At 41.2% G+C, this 18,100-nt stretch overlaps 1 protein-coding gene across 1 annotated transcript in view; it reads right to left on the bottom strand.

The window, feature by feature from the left end:
* Positions 1-1,389: 1,389 nt before the first annotated feature.
* Positions 1,390-18,100, bottom strand: part of oca2 (oculocutaneous albinism II) — a 56,778-nt gene continuing 40,067 nt past the window's right edge. The window contains exons 21-23 of the mRNA XM_074636774.1: positions 17,988-18,081; positions 15,081-15,174; positions 1,390-2,703 (exon numbers count right to left, since the gene is read on the bottom strand). Of these exons, the coding sequence (XP_074492875.1) occupies positions 2,616-2,703; positions 15,081-15,174; positions 17,988-18,081 (276 nt within the window). The 3' untranslated portion in view covers positions 1,390-2,615. The remainder of the gene's footprint in view (positions 2,704-15,080; positions 15,175-17,987; positions 18,082-18,100) is intronic.

Consider the following 18,100-nt stretch of genomic DNA (forward strand, 5'->3'; position numbering starts at 1 on the left):
ATTTATTTATTTTTGCTTTCATTTTTTATTCATTTTTAAGTGTTTGTATTTATTTATGTATCTATTTGTTATTTTTTTATGCATGATTTTCACTTTGCATTTCATCCCTTATTTATTTCCCAAACTTTTTTTTTTTCTTTACACATTTCTTTATGCGTGAGGGGGCTGTCAACGTTGATTTATAAACCAATAATAAAGCCATTTGTTACAACGTATAAACCATTTTAAAGGTACTTTATTAGAAACTGGTACCAAATATTCATAAAGAATAACAAACTGAGACTGAGCCGAATGAAAAGCAGAAACATCTCAACCTTTATTCTTCATGTTGATCTTCGTCTCAACCGTTAAAACAGAAATGACGTTCAGGTCGTCGGGCCGCACAATAAATACAGGAGATGGTTTGAACTGGACAGGTGAGAGGATGTGGTCCGTTCCACGTGCTGTAAAGGAGCATTCACACCATGTGCCAAGTGAACTTTTCACACGGCGCGATTACATCAATCAGTCAACGCAAAGAGATGCAAATTCGCGCAAATGATGCTAATGATGCGACGCCATCCCACGTCATTTACAGGAGTTGAAATATTTCAACTCAAGCGAGCCCTTGGTGTCTTTGTGTGGTGAAAGCCTCTCAGCGTTGAGATTGTCCTCCTGTGGTCACTGACATCCTGACGTCGTTGATAGGGATGCACCGATATCACTTTTTTTCAGACCGAGTACAAGTACTGACATTTAGGTACTCGCCGATACCGAGTACCGATACGAGTACTTCTCTGTGCCTAAAGACCCTCGTTAACAGGCAGCTGGAGGGTGTGAGCGACACACGGCAGGCTGGGGAGTCCCGCATACGAGGCGGTGCGCCGCCACCGGCTCTAGGTCGGCTTGGAAAGGCTCGGGGTGAAGGTGCTTCCCGGGGCCGACGGGGCCGACTGTCCTCAGGGCGTCCCAACCGCGTCGTGCCCCCAGGGCGGGGCTCAGCCCACGTAAAAGGCGTCAGGGGTCTGCGGCGATGTCTGCAACCCACCCGACCCGTCTTGAAACACGGACCAAGGAGTCTAACGCACGCGGGAGTCAGAGGATGCAAGCAAAACCTCGTGGCGCAATGAAAGTGAGGGCCGGCGCGCGCTGGCTGAGGTGGGATCCCGGTGTGGGTCGGGCGTACCACCGGTCCGTCTCGCCCGCACCGTCGTGGAGCGTGAGCGTGTGCGATAGGACCCGAAAGATTGTGACGAGAGGTTAACGTCACGCTGCTGTAAAGTGGAATCGGTGCCGTTGTATCGGAGCCGTTTTGCGAGTACGAGTTCATGAGCACAGTATCGGACCCGATACCCGATAGATACTGGTATCGGTATCGGTGCATCCCTAAACTCAAGCGAGAAATGTGCGTGTCTCTGTGTGGTGAAAGCCTCTCAGCGTTGAGATCGTCCTCCTGTCCTCACTGACGTCCTGACGTTGTTGAATCAGAAATGGAGGATAAATAAATCTTGTGTGTGTCTGTGGTCACCCAGAGCTACGATAGTCCATCATCTCTGTCCAGAGAGCAGAAACCACAGACTGTCTCTGGTAGAAACAACAACGTCTCTAGATGACGTCATGTTGAGTGTTGATGGAGCAGCTGCACAGCCTGGCTCTGATCCATCCAGACTCCATTCACAAAACAAGCATTTTAAAAGTTGTCTGATTATTTCATTGATGATGCTGAATGATTTCATTATTTCAGCATCATGTTGATCTGTTTATTGATATTAAATCACAGCACATCTGTTTATTCTGGGTTCATACCGCAGTAGAGACGTGTGGCTGCTAGATACAGTCAATGTGATGACGCTGTATGTGAATACAGCTCGCCGCCGGGTGACGTTATGAACCCAGACACGACGGCGTTTGGTTTTCTTCTATGTTTGATGGAGGAAGTGGAGGAAAGAGAAGTTGTTGGTATCTATGGAGACGAGCTCCTCCTCCTCTCCGGCGCATCTAGAGCGAATGAACACGAATGATACCGGCGGTCCGACACACGCGAGTAAAGCGAGGCGAACATTCTCTTCGCTCTTGGTGTGAATGCAACATAACAGCATTTACATTTTCTACATGAACTAAATCATTGAGTTTACATGAGATTATTGTGTACACAGTACAATAGATAGTATATAATGTTTGTATTTAATCATCCTGCTACTCTCCAGTTTGATTGATGCTGTTATAAAATCCCTTTCACCGGGTATCGTGGTTCCTTTAAGATATCGGCGTACGGTTTGAGTGAAACGTTTGAATAAAACAAAGTGATCGGTGTCCTAAAGGTCTCTAAAATCAGTGGAATACAATTAATTGGGAAGGGTTGCTTTTTGTAAACAGACCACATAGTTTTCCATCAGAATCACTCACTGAGGCGGCAGCACCATGAACAGCAGTACGGAGTCCGGCAGGTCCAGTTCCCTTGGATCGGCTCTCGTGAGGACTAAAGGTTTGATAAAGGTGGTGAAACTGAGTCAAAGACATCTTCCATAACGTGTCTGCTGTGCTTCCTGTAGCGCATGTATGAGTCTGATTAGTCAGTCAGGTGACTTTAATCACAGTAACAGTCTCTTTGGCTCCGGGACACCCGTCGTAGAGGACTACATATTCCATCCCAGTCCGATGTGGGTAGCCAGCAGGTAGCACATCCCGATTATACACGTCATTATCATCATGGGGAACCCTAACCTGTAACGAGCAACAACACATATTCATGATGGTTAGTTATACTCAACTAGTCAAGAATCAAGGATTACTCAAAAACAAAACAAATAGCTCAAATAATGAATAAAGTAGGGATATTTAATACTGATTAATTGCACGATTGTCCATAGTTACTCGCACATTTATTATCTGTTCTAAATGTACCTTAAAGGGAGATTAGTCAAGTATTTAATACTTTTATCAACATGGGAGTGGGCTAATATATATGCTGCTATAATAATATGCTGCTTTATGCAAATGTATGTATATATGTATTATTGTAAATCAATTAACACAAAACAATGACAGATATTGTCCAGAAACCCTCACAGGTACTGCATTTAGCATAAAGATTTAGCATGTCTGAACAAATTTCCAAAAAAAGTTTTAAAAATGTCTGAAAAATATCAACATTAAAAAAAAAAAAAGAAAGCCAGAAAAACATTTAAAAAAAAGTCGAAAAAAAGTATTAAAAAAAGTCAGAAAAATGTCCGACAAATATCAACAAAATGTTTTGTTTTTTTAAATATCTGAAAAAGGTAAAAAAAATTAAAAAAATCCAACAAATATCCAAAAAAAGTAAAAAGAAAAGTCAGAAAAATATCCGAAAAATATGCTCCAATCATAACATGGCAAACTGCAGCCCAACAGGCAACAACAGCTGTCAGTGTGTCAGTGTGCTGACTTGACTATGACTTGCCCCAAACTGCATGTGATTATCATAAAGTGGGCATGTCTGTAAAGGGGAGACTCGTGGGTACCCATAGAACCCATTTACATTCACTGATCTGGAGGTCAGAGGTCAAGGGACCCCTTTGAACATGGACATGACAGTTTATCCTCTCCAACATTTAGCATTAGTTTGGAGCGTCATTTAACCTCCTTCATGACCAGCTAGTCTGACCTGGTTGGTACCGATGGATTCATCAGGTTTTAGATTTCATATGATACCAGTATCTTCACTCTAACTTTAAAACTGAACCGCTACAACCTAAAGATCACAAGTTGCGTTAACTTTGACAGCCCTGATATACAGTATATCATATATATATATCATAGATGTCCATGTCTCCACTGCAGTCAGTGGTTTCTCTTCATGCAGTATAAATGTTTTTCACGCAGAAACTTGAAACAATCCAACATAACACACAGTATATAAATAATATAAAGTGTTAAAGGCTGTACTGAAACACTTATTTCATAATGTTCAGTTACTTTGTCAGAAAAATAATCTTTGTCTCCATTTGTCTCCATCAGACGAACGGAGCCGACCGCCTGCAGCAGCGTGTTCATGAATAAATGTTTGATAAGGCGGCGTTTACTTTTACTATGTCAGCTGATATCACAGCTTCCCTCTACAACGACTCCAGAGGACCATTAAGGATTATGGATGTTGGAGCATTTCATCTTCTTCTTCTGGACAACTTGTGAACCAGAATAAACACGTGGACCAGAGCTCCAGTAAACTATTTAATCAGAAAGGTTGTCTGGTTGTGAATGCTGATGCATCAGCACGGTGAACGAGACGGGGTGTCGACATCGCCGCAGACTCCTCCACTGAGGACAGTCCGTCCCGGGGATCCCATCTGTCCCCGCAGGGAGAGAGGGCGCGGTGCACATCGAGAACTCCACGGCCCCGGGCAGCGGCGAGGTGCTGATGTAAAACTCACGGTCGGGCCTTTCCGAGCAGACCGCGGTCGCGGCGCACCGGACGATGATTTCATTTGAATTAATCTACACAATGGATGATTATGATTGGATAAAGATCCACACTCTGCCTGCCGACTGCAAAATGTGGATAAATATATTATTCAGTGTTTTTTTTATTGCGCATCAACCTCACGTTTACACACGTATTGTCGAAAGAAAATAGACTTGAAGCGTAATTAAACACTTGAGTTCAGCTTGCGGTTCCGTGAGACGCAGCTGAGACGAAGCTGAGCATACAGCTGCTGACCAGATGAACATCTGGAGAGGAAAAACACTGCTGACTCCCTCCAGTCTGGACGGGAATTATTGAAACATCATCCGTTACCGTGTTGTAATATAGGAGCATTTGCCGGGTATACAGTGATTCACGACTTTAAAAAGAAAGTGAGACAGGGCCGTAAAGTGGGGGGACAAAGGGCCCATTGGTCTATTACACGCTTTGGCGTGATGCCGGGTTGAAGCTGGTACAAATCAGAGTCTTGCTCAAGGACGCATCAAGACGAAGGTTTGTCTTCGTGCGGACTCCAGGTCAGGACCAATGAGATGTTAAAACAGACCAAATGAAATTAAACACTCTAAAAGCCTTCTGGTGCACAGAAACAACGGACCGCTCCGAAGTTGGACACCGGGGACAGACTAGAGTTTGTTGTGATGTTTCCTGTTCTCATTATAATAACAGAGATTCAGTTATTTATTATTATAATGACTAATATTCAGTCATTATAAAGACGATCGATGCCATTAAAGTAGAGCAGGAACCTGTAAAAGTGAATTACTGTACGCCAGACGAGTTCTTCATTCCTCCATTAGTATCATGAATATGGAATGTGTCCTCAGATGACTGCAGACCTGCAGATGGTCGGTGGTTTGGACGTCTACCATGTCCTACATGGACACATGGCTGCTCCGACGGCCAGAGATCTGTTGGCCTCCGGTCTCTGACACACAGATCCCTTCAGGAGGACGACGAGAGACACAAACTACATGTAGACGGAGATTCATCTCTGTCAAAGCAGGGAATTAAAACCATAACACGCCGACTGAAAGATGAACTCCTATTAAAACATCATTTAGAGCAGATGTTGCTCACATGTGTGCTGCTGCAGCGAGTCAATGATAAACCAGATAATAACCATAAACCTACTAATGAGGGTTCACACCGCTGTTTATTAACTCTCATATTGAGATTAATGACCAAGTGATAACAGACAGTTAGTTCTAATGCACGGCCAATTATGATGATGATGATGATGCTGATGCTGATGCTGATGATGATGCTGATGCTGATGCTGATGATGATGATGATGATGATGATGATGATAACAGAGGGGTAATGGGCTGTTTGTCTCATCAACACAACTTTATATTCTATTGTGTCTGAGTGTAGTTTTATTTTCTCATCACAGTAACGACGGTAACTCTCTCAGGTCAGATTAATATGTGAAATATAAAGTTTAACAGCGTGAGCCGGGTCTTCAGAGAGATGTAAAAGGTTACGTGTGTTTTCTGTTTATCGGCAGCGTTTCTGCTCCGAGGATGTAAAAGTCGGACACGACTGTTTGAGTTCAGTTAACACTGATGTTCAGTGTTTGATGGACGGTGACTCACAGGTGACCAGGACTTTCTTATGTTATGTCTTCTTACATATGAACTTTTATGGAACCTTTTATGGAAATATGTAAAATAAAGTTGAGGTGGGCAGGGCCGGTTTAAGGCATAGGCCATGTAGGCGGTCGCCTAGGGCGCCAACTTCTGGGGGGCGTTGGTCGCCCTCTAAAAAAGAAAAATAAAAATAAAACAAAAAGAATGGCAGTGGGCGCCCGTCCTCATTTTATTCATTGAGGTAACAAATGAACAAATAAATAAACAAACAAACAAATACACTTTTCACCTCTGTAACTCCCGTTATAGTCAAACAAAAACAGGATGTTGAACAGATAAATAAATAACTGAATAAATAAATAAATTAAAAAATGTCATTAAAGGCAGCAAAAATAATATTAAAAATAAATGTAGTCATAATAATTAATTGATAAAATGTGACATAAATTGCTATTTCTGTTTTAATCTGCTTCTTTATTTATTTATCTTTGTATTAATTCCCTTATTTATATTATATTATAATATTATTATTATTATATTTCCCCTTTTATTTTTTTTAAATTTATTTATTTTATTATAATATATATATTTATTTATATATTTACATTTTTTATTTATATATTTTTATAATTTTTGTAATTCTTCTGTTTAATTTTCCCTTTTATTTATTTTTTTAAATGTATTTATTTTTACTATAATATATATTTATTTATATATTACAAAAATTTAATTTATTTTTATACATGTTTAAATGTATTTATTTATTTTTGCATTTATTTTATATTTATGTATTCATTTTTTAATTTATTCTTTATTTATTTATTTATTCATGCATGTATTTTTTGTATTTATTTATGTATTTATTCTTTATTTTATTTATTTATTTTGGCATGATTTTGCATTTCACTCCTTATTTATTTCCCCTTATTTATCAGATGCCTCGGTCGTGACAAAGCGTAGTTTTTTGACCTATAGATGTAGCTGACCTGATACCTGATTGAGGGTCAACAGCAGCCGCACAATTACAACAAACAGGTTTTTAGTATTTATGACTGATTAAAGGAGGACATTTTGCAGCTTGTGGCTAAAACTGAAAACTAGTTTCAACGTGTATTTCATTGTGCAACATGTTAGACGGTCCATAAACAACAACAGGACAAGTGAAGAACCTGTAGGCAGAATGACGGAGCGCCCCAGAGACGAGACGGAGAGAGTTCTCATCGGTCTGATCAACGGCGTCTCAGTTACTCACATTAAATGTGGTCAAATCCTCAACTTTAATTAAAGATCCCCGAGTGGCTAATTAAGGCTGTTATTAAATGAGTTCCTTATTTAACATATTTCTGACAGCTGGGAGAAGTTAAATGTTTGGAGGATTTCATGTCTCACAGACAAAATGAGAGTTTAGTTACTTGATGCAGCGCCGCCCTCATTAACTAGTAACATCTTTTAAGGGAGATTAGTCAAGTATTTAATCCTCTTATCAACATGGGAGTGGACAAATATGCTGCTTTATGCAAATGTATGTATATATTTATTATTGGAAATCAATTACCATCACAAATCAATGACAGATATTGATCCAGAAACCCTCACAGGTACTGCATTTAGCATAAAACAATATGCTCAAATCATAACATGGCAAACTGCAGCCCAACAGGCAACAACAGCTGTCAGTGTGTCAGTGTGCTGACTTGACTATGACTTGACCCAAACTGCATGTGATTATCATAAAGTGGGCATGTCTGTAAAGGAGAGACTCGTGGGTACCCATAGAACCCATTTACATTCACATATCTGGAGGTCAGAGGTCAAGGAAACACTTTGAAAACGGACATGACAGTTTTTCCTCTCCAACATTTAGTGTCAGTTTGGAGCGTTATTTAACCTCCTTCATGATGAGCTAGTCTGACATGGTTTTTGTTTATTTTTTTCTGCCAAAATTAGGGGTATATCATCAGCATATTGGTGAATCAGAGGAATAAACAGTCACACAAATACAGTATGAAGTACACATATTGTATAGCTAGTGTGACATGGTTGGTACCGATGGATTCATCAGGTTTTATAGTTTCATATGATACCAGTATCTTCACTCTAGCTTTAAAAACTCTACAACCTAAAAATCACAAGTTGCGTTAAAAAAATTAGTGGCTTTAAAACGATTTTGCGTTATTATCGCATTAACTTTGACAGCCCTAGTTTATAAAGTTTATGGTTAGCTTTGCTGTCTTGTTTGAATCCAACTACAAAATACTTTGTATCACACAGTTAACAACGAACTTTCTCGAATTACAATCACAGTCAAGAGTTCGTTAAATAGCTCAAACTAACGGTTTCTTCACTCTAGCTTTAAAACTGAGCCATTACAACCTAAAAATTACAAGTTGTGTTAAAGAAATTAGTGGCGTTAAAACTAATTTGTGTTAACACGTTATTATCACATTAACTTTGACAGCCCTGTGCTTTTATGTAACAAAAACATTCTGCTTCAATTCATATTTGTTGGCGTTTAGCCTTTCAAAAACAACATTTCCACTGAGGTCAAACAACTGTTTGCTCTCCTGCTTCAGCCCCGTCTCATAAAAATGACATTACATGACAAACAATTAAACTGCATCATGAGTTACGTTTCGAGGGAAACGTATTTTGTCGCAGATTCCGTTTGTTTTTGACGTATCACAAAAACATTTCTAATGATAGTCCACGGAAGTCCACGTACGGAGGACGTCGGGGTGGTTATACGGGTCAAACAAACACAGGTCTTTTCAACCGGGGACCCCTTTGAACATGGACATAATAGTTTTTCTTCGCCAAAATTTATCGTAAGTCTGGAGCGTTATTTAACCTCCTTCAGGACAAGCTAGTCTGACATGGTTGGTACCGATGTATTCATCAGGTTTTCTAGTTTCATATGATACCAGGATCTGACTTTTCTTCTGCCTTTCTTTCAGACATTTTTCAGACTTTTCTTTTTACTTTTTTTGAGACAATTTCTGGAACATTTTTGGACATTTATCAGAGACTTTTTAGACTTCTTTTGGACATTTTTCTGACTTTTTTCCTGACATTGTCCTGCAATTTTTCTGCGTAACTTTGGAGCGTTATTTAACATCCTTCAAAACCAGCTAGTATGACATGGTTGTTACCGATGGATTCATCAGGTTTTTTCGGATATTTTTCAGACTTTTTTTTGGAAAAACTTTCTGACTTTTTATTTGATATTTTTCTGAAATGTTTTCCGCCATTTTTTGAACTTTTTAAAAAAAACATTTCAAACATTTTTCTGTTTTTCTCCTACTTTTTTTCGGACATTTTATTGGACATTTTTCTGTAATTTTTTAGGACAAAAGCCAGCGTAAGTTTGGAACGTTATTTGACCTCCTTCATTACCAGCTAGTCTGACATGGTTGTTGTCGATGGATTCATCAGGTTTCATAGTTTCATATGATACCAGGATCTTCACTTTAGCTTTAAAACTGAGCCGCTACAACCTAAAAATCCCAAGTTGCGTTAATGTGCTATTATCCCGTTAACTTCGACAGCCCTAAAATCTTCAAAAATACAGATAATATATATATTAAAAGGACTGAAATCATTTAAAAAAGCTCTTCATGTGCATTTTGAGTTTCTTTTCCAGTAGTTGTGAACAGCTATTGTCGGCCCATCGTTGGCCTGTTGTATCTGTTCTCTCTCTCTTATATAAGTTCCTCTGAATCAGAAGCCACCTCAAAGCCCTATTTTAAGATGACCTTTCCAGAGCTGCCATACATCCCGTCTGCTGCTCTGGAGAAGCTGAGAGAAGCCAACAGGAAGTCCAGAGGACCTCAAGTTAATAACAGTAAATGTTAGAAATGTGTGTGTCCGTGTATTACTCCTTATTGCTACGACTATTTCCTCATTCAGATGATTCAAATTATGCCGTTTCCATTTAATATGCATGTGGAAATGTCAAATTAGTGTTTGAACTGAGGATTAATGAGGCTAGTCGAGCACTTAGGCTCATTAATAATGAGTCCAGTACGACGTGGCGCTGCATTTAAATCATAACCCAGTCAAACTTTTTTGAGTAGCTGACTGAACTGAAGTGCAAAGGTCAGCATGATTAGCATTTTATTTACAGATCAAAGGTGTGACAGGGTGTGAATAATGAGGGAAACCTCAGAGAAGTAAAATAACAGAGAAGGGTAGACATCATCGTCAGCCGGCTAAACAAAGATTCATCACGATCTGATCCTTCTGGAACGTACCTAAGAACCAGGGCTGTCATTTAGAACCGCTGCGTACGCACAAAACGGGCCCTGAAATGTGCGTACGTCACTTCCCACGCAACAGTCGTGATCTATAAAAATAAAACTTGACGGGAGAATGTGCGCACCGGTACGGAAACTTTAACCCGTGCGTACGCACAGTATGGATGCACCGAGGTAGCGACGCAGATGGTGAGGCGGGGAATTGAAGTCAGACTGTAGAGATTAAATGTCATTATACGTATAATGATGCCTCTCACACATTTAACTTCACTTCATACTTATATCCTCTTTATCATAAACATTTAAAACAGCAGGGTTCTTTGTGCTAGTGAGCCATAACTATTCCATAAGCACCTTACAAATGTAAAAGATCAACTCAAATCTACAATTAAATTCCGCTCAATATCTCATCAACGCTGTCTCACCATCGTAGGAGGGAACGAGTGTTCAGAGACCTCCTCACCTACAAACACCTCCATCTCTGTGTCAGAAAAACTCCTTTTCTCTGTCTTCCTCTCGCTAGTCACCGTGATTCACCGTAAAGATCCACTGATCAACAGGTTCATTCACATGCAGAAACATTCATGAGGTGCTTTGCATCAATGATGGTGTGTAGAGGGCGGAACATGAGGCGGATCCACGTGCGCACATCTCCAGGTAGACTGTGGTTTATAAAGGGAACATCGCCCGCAGGTGTATAAAGGGAACATTGCGTGCAGGTGTATAAAGGGAACATCGCGTGCAGGTGTGCGTACGCACAGTTTTATAAGTCTGATTTTTTTTTTGGTGCACGCCATTTTCGTCTTTTGTGCGCACGTACAGTTTTAGTACGGATCCTACACACTGTTTTATAAATGAGACACCTGATCCTTCTGAAACGTACCTAAGAACCTGATCTTTGTTGTGGGAGAGCTTATAAACGGATGTTTGATATCGTTTTGCTGTTAAACTTCAGTTTACTTCAATTCATCAAGACTTTTCTCTGTTTTCTGATTCTCCGTTCACCGTGGAGACATGAGAGACGTTTTCTCACAGAATTCAAGGTAGCTCAGGGTGAGTAACTGATATACAGATGCTCATTTTGGGGGTGAATTATTCCTTTAAATATCTCATTAACATGAGACCACTATGATTTTAATCTCAGTGGAATGAATGTCAACGGAAGATGGATGGAGTGAGGGAATCTCTAAACTCTTATCCTAATCAGACAAGCTGAGGTCACCTCTACAGGAGTGAATCTCTTTCTGCTGAGTAATACCTCGTTTGCCCCATCGCAGGCTCAGCGTGACGCCACAGAGGGCAGATGGAAAAAGTTACCACAATACGGCACAGGAGCGGAGCGAGGTTCACCTTCGTCTAAAAACTCCCATCATCCTTTGTGATCTCACACGTTGATTTAATTGTGTGTGATGCAAGCTCTTTGAACGTCCCGATGTAATCTCAAAGACTTTCTTTAGATAAACCAGAAGGACGTAATCGTCTGACTGGGCAGGACGTAGGACACAGGACAGCTCAGCTCCCTGTGACAATGCTTGACCTGTGACCTTTTCATTGCCACTCTGTTGCTAGGGCAACAGCTTTGGTCCAACTTTACTTCCTATCAGCTACTGCATTACCAAACACTGCAACAGGAAATACAAAGGGGCTCGTCTAGTATGTTTATGTTGTCAAGTTTGAAAAGGTCTATTCAATGAGCAGCATGACTAGTGTTTAAACATGCATGCAGTGTTCAGCAGTTCGTGAAATAGTTAGTCCATGTAATTGTGAACCAGGAAGTATAGAGAGCAGTGAACGGCGTGTAGCGAGGAGGTCGGGGTGGATGGGTGGGTCCAAAAACGTTGGTGCCCCGTGTGAGGCAAGAAGTCAACGTTGATTTATTTGTAACTTCTGAACTTCAGTTACAGAACTTCTGGAGTTATTTTAACCCAAACCACCATCTTTACCTAAACCTAACTGAGGAGTTTTATTTAGAAAAGACTGGAGTGGAAATTGACACGTGCGTCACGTGTTGCTGGACAACAACAGCAGCTGTTTTTCACACTGAGCACTAATGGTTCCTATGTACCCGGTTTATCTGGGCTCTATCTGGACTCTGTCTGGACTCTATCTGTACCATCCAGGACATACTGTATAGACTAGGTGCTCCGCAGGTTAACGGTTGATCGGAGGATGATCGGGGTCTGGAGGCATGAAGGAAGCAACGGGGACCACAACAACTAACTGCTGAGCTCTTCAGGGTCATCTTCCTTTGTGATGGTCTATTGTGATGGTCTATCAAAAAGGCATCCAGGTCCCCAGTGGGCTCATCTGGGCCCTGAATGCAGCACCAGTCGGTCCCAGCTGCCTGGAGTCGCAGACAGACGTCTCCCCCCCGTTACCTGTCTCTCTGAACAGCTGTGACCCTCGCCGCAGACACAGCCAATTACAGGCAGCGATTCGGCCGAGAGCAACGCTTCAATCTCCTCGCTGTAAACACGGCTACGGAGGCAGAGAGAGAGAAGTGGAGCTGACAGGCTGCCACTGTTCTCATGCAGACGGACACGTCTCTGAGCTGTACGAGAACTAACTGCGATGACATTTCCCTCTTAATTCTATCATTTGTTTTTACTGGAACAGAGTGAGAAGGAAACAGGAAACTAACGATGACCGGGTAATTGTGCATTTGTTTTTCTTTACAACACCAAAGGTCACCTGTTGTTATTATTCGGCTTCTCTCGCACAATCTCACACATACAAACGACGGCAGAACGCCAGCAAACAGACGGGTCCTCCTCGTAGGGACTCTGTGAAGTCAGCAGCAGTGATCAATCCCTGTCACTCGGTCCAGTGGAAATGTTTTCTAACCTTGGCTTTCACCACATCATCCACTCATGTACGTTCAGTGACTACACGGCGGCGGCTCAGCCACAAACCGTAAATTATACGTGTCAGAGTGAACGGCGGCCCCGCTGTGAGAGTTTGATGTAAATCCTTCTGCAGACATTCAGACATCTCAGCCTCTCCTCATTGGAACAAACAGAACACTTAGTCGTTATAGATCAGAGAACATGCTATTACCGAGCGGTTACATATTAAACCTCATCTGTCTTTCAACATCACTGACCACTTCCACTTCTCCAACGAGCCGACCGTACAGTACGTCTGACTGTTACGTCACTCTGATGAGAACGATCAGAGAGCAGGTGTGAACTCTGGAGGCAGCGTCCTCTTCATCCTGCTTCACATATGACTTCTTCTTCTTTTTCACCCACCAGAGATCTCAAATCAAATCAAGCTCTCTGTGAGTGTTTCACTCAGTTTCAACTCAATCAGTCAGTCAATCAGTCAGTTAGAGGGGTTTTTATATATCAAGCACATTTTGTACCAGTTCCTCCACACTGAGGGGGAATAGGTCGCTAAACCTGCACAAATAAGACAAAAAGAAACTGCAATTCTCAACTCTCAAATGCATTCCGAACTGAGCTTATGTGATCAAAATGTACGGTCCGATCGTCAGCCGCGACCTGAGTGATCACACTGTGCGGTCCGATTGTCAGCCACAACCTGAAGGATCACACTGTACGGTCCGATCGTCAGCCACGACCTGAGTGACCACACTGTACGGTCCGATCGTCAGCCACAGCCTGAGTGACCACACTGTACGGTCCGATCGTCAGCCACGACCTGAGTGACCACACTGTACGTTCCGATCGTCAGCCACGACCTGAGTGATCACACTGTACGGTCCGATCGTCAGCCACGACCTGAGTGACCACACTGTACGGTCCGATCGTCAGCCACGACCTGAGTGATCACACTGTACGGTCCGATCGTCAGCTACGACCTGAGTGACCACACTGTACGGTCCGATCGTCAGCCACGACCTGAGTGATCACACTATACAGTCCGATCATCAGCCATAACCTGAGTGAACACACTGTACGGTGCGATCGTCAGCCACGACCTGAGTGACCACACTGTACGTTCCGATCGTCAGCCACGACCTGAGTGATCTGATCACACTGTAAGGTCCGATCGTCAGCTACGACCTGAGTGATCACACTGTACGGTCCGATCGTCAGCCACGACCTGAGTGACCACACTGTACGTTCCGATCGTCAGCCACGACCTGAGTGATCTGATCACACTGTACGGTCCGATCGTCAGCTACGACCTGAGTGATCACACTGTACGGTCCGATCGTCAGCCACGACCTGAGTGATCACACTGTACGGTCCGATCGTCAGCCATGACCTGAGTGATCACACTATACAGTCCAATTGTCAGCCATAACCTGAGTGAACACACTGTACGGTCCGATCGTCAGCCATGACCTGAGTGATCACACTGTACATGTAAAATAGAAATTCTGGCTGTTGACAGTTGTCAATAAAGATTTGTTTTAAAGCTCCGAGTCAGGTAAAGTGTGTTTGCTAGCAGAGGTTTGTACGGGTCACAATGCTAACAAGGCAGAAACGTGCTTCCTCGATCGGTTCTGTAAAAGCTAAACTCCTATCCTAAGATAAGATAGGATTTTTACCTGAATGCAGTTAAGAAACATGTTTCTGTGACACCAAAAATCTGAATTGTGAGACTTTTCTCTGAATGTTATCAGGCAGCTCGATACACATTGTTGGCATCTCCTCTCGCAGCATATGAAGGACATTAACATGTGAGTAGCCCTCTGGGCAGTAAAGCATCCTCAGTGATGCACAATCTGACCAGCTAACAATAAAGCAGCTCTGGGTTTAGAAACATGGTGTTTAGGACTTTATTATGTTATGTTGGTTTAGTGCTGAAGAGGAAGAGAGGACGTACCTGAAGAACTCGATGAAGGAGAAGCCGTATCCGTGTTGTTCAGCTATTCCTGCACACACGACGTTGGCTGATGCTCCGATCAATGTGCCATTTCCTAAACAGACACATAAACAACATTAATCATTAAACATTAAAACAACATAAATAAAACAAATAATAAGGTTGCATAAAGTTGAATCAACCACTTCTAGGGACCTTTACTTGGATAGTTGTAGGTTATAAAAAATCTGTGTAATGAAGGGCTCAAGATCGGATATCTTTTGGACATTTTTGAATATTTTTTGGATATTTTTTGGATATTTTTGGGAAATTTTTGGGATATTTTTTTGTCATTTTTTTTTCTTTCCCTTGGACATTTTTTGGACATTTATTTTTTAACTTTTTTTTTAATTTGTCGGATATTTTTCTGTCATTTTTCAGACATTTTTCTGACTTTTTTTCAGACATTTTTCAGATACGATAACGTTTCCTGTCCGTGACAGAGTTAGCATGCAGCTTTAGCTCTGCTCTGTCTAGCTCTGCTTTTCCTGTCAATGTGTGAAACCCAAAGTGTTTCCATCCTTTACTGGATGTGTAGTGTTTACCACGCTGGATTTAACATGTGAGGCTGCAGGTCGTATCCATGCTGACCCTCCAACGCTTTAGACTCTCTGAGGTTTGTTTTGGTTGACGGATACGGAACAGATATGACGTCACGTCACTCAGACTACCACAATAAAAGCGGTAACTTCCTTCTACCTCCACATAGACTCAGATGAAGCAAATATATCGACTCTGACATTAAAACATCATTTAGGGGCGACTGGTTAGCTCAGTCGGTAGAGCGAGCGCCCAGGTATCGCCAAGGCTCAGTCCTAGCAGCGGTGGACCAGGGTTCGAATCCGGCCTGTGGTCCTTTCCGCATGTCAATTCTCTCTCTCCCCCTTTCAACACTCTATTCACTGTCCTATCAATAAAATGCTTAAAAATGCCCCCAAAAAATAACTTAAAAAAAAAAAAAAACATCATTTAGAAATCGAGAAGGAAAAAAAAGTTGTGATCCACCCCTAATAAACAGGGTTAGGGTTAACAGTCTCACGCTTGGACGTGCTAACCCATGTTTTAAATATTGAGGTTTTAGTGCAGATGCATGTGTTTGGGAAGTAGTGAGCATTCAGCTGAATAAATGAGACTTGGATTATACTACTCCAGCTGTGTGAGAGTCTATAGACAGATGTTTTGATATAGTTTTGCTGTTGTTAAACGCGGCCAACATTCACTTCAATCCATCATAACTGATATACAGATGGTCATTCTTTTAACGTCACGTAAAGTTATGAAGAGCACATTACAAAGGATTCAACATTAATGCACAGCTATAAGAATGTTAATAATAATCTTTCATGGTTCTGTCAGTAGCCTCTGTCCGGTATAAAGTCGTACAGTCTCTAATCTGCTGAAGGCTGCTGATGTTTTGACAGTCAGGCTGCGTATCCGTCCTGCCGTTCGATACCGCTCACATCTCAGACGGTGTCAGCGTGTGGATGGAGCTGGGCAGTGGCGACATCATACTACCGATCGATACGGACCTGTCACAGTAGAGTTGATTAAACTGAGACACTGTGACAGCTCTCTAACTCTGTCTTTGTGTTTGTGTCCTTCCCACCCAGACAGTGCCACGCTGAGCTGGAGGTCGCCGGGCCGCCGTCGGGGCCACCAGGGCCACCGGGGGACACCAGGGCCGCTGGGTCGAGTCTGAACGAGGCCTTGAGCTGCTCAGCCTGACCTCCCTGGGGACGGACCCAGCTGCACACAGTCAGCTCAGCGTGGCTGTCACCTGGATCGTATGATGTCTCCTTCTGGCAGAGGCCATCGATAAAGATCCACACCTTTCAAACAGGGAATAAAGTCCCTGCTGACTGGAAGCGTTGCTCTTTGTTCGGTGTTTTTAGCCCCAAAAAACAAACCGTCTCATCCTCTGTTTTTATATAAAATAGAGGTTTGCTCAAAGAGATGTGGATCTCTCTCCAGCCCACGCTGGGGCTTTCTCATGGCGAGAAGAGATCAGATTTACCGCTCAGGGCTCGGTTAATAAATTCCAGAAAGTATGGCAACCGTCCTGGACTACTATAAAAATGTCTACACTTCAAGAAATATAACTCAATGCCTATAACTGATAACCACAACTTCATAGTATCGTTGTAGAATCTTTATTTTATTTATTTTACTATGTGTTTTTTTGGTATTATTTATACTCTTCACAGCATTTGTTATTATTATTATTATTATTATTTTTATTATTATTATTTTATAAGTAGTATTATAAACATTATTAATATTTCTTTTATTCATTTACTTTACATTGTATTTTTTCTATTTCTATTTCTTATTTATATTCTATATTTACAATATGTGTTACTATTATTATTATTATTATTATTATTAATATTATTGTTATCATTAATCATATTTATTTTAGCATATTTTTTTCTATTGTTACACAGTATTTTATTTATTCATATTCTTAACAACATTCATTATTATTATTATTATTATTATTATTATTATTGTTGTTATTTTATTTAGATATTTTACCATGTGTTTTTACTATTATTGTCTTTGCAATATGTGTTACTTGTATTATTATTATTATAATTAATATTATTAGTATCATTAATATTAATGCTTTTATTTATTCATTTGACTATGTGTTTTTTTCTATTACGTTATTTATATTCCTTACAATATTTGTTACTAGTGTTATTGTTATTGTTATATTTATTATTTATTATTTATTTTTTTGTGTTGGCCAGTGTCCCAGTGAGGTGTGGTGGGATGCAGATGTTGACATATTGTATAATGTACAATGTGTAAATGTTTGAACAGCCAATAAAAGATTTGAATAATACTAATAAAACAGAGGCTTACCCCCGAGACAGGCTCCCATGGCCAGGGCGTAGATGAGCGGTTTTACTGGCAGGTTCACGTCTGCATCCTGACTCAGGTTGATGAGAACAGGAATCTGTGAGTACAGAGATAAA

Source organism: Sebastes fasciatus, chromosome 5 (genome assembly GCF_043250625.1).
Source record: "Sebastes fasciatus isolate fSebFas1 chromosome 5, fSebFas1.pri, whole genome shotgun sequence".
Classification (NCBI taxonomy): domain Eukaryota; kingdom Metazoa; phylum Chordata; class Actinopteri; order Perciformes; family Sebastidae; genus Sebastes; species Sebastes fasciatus.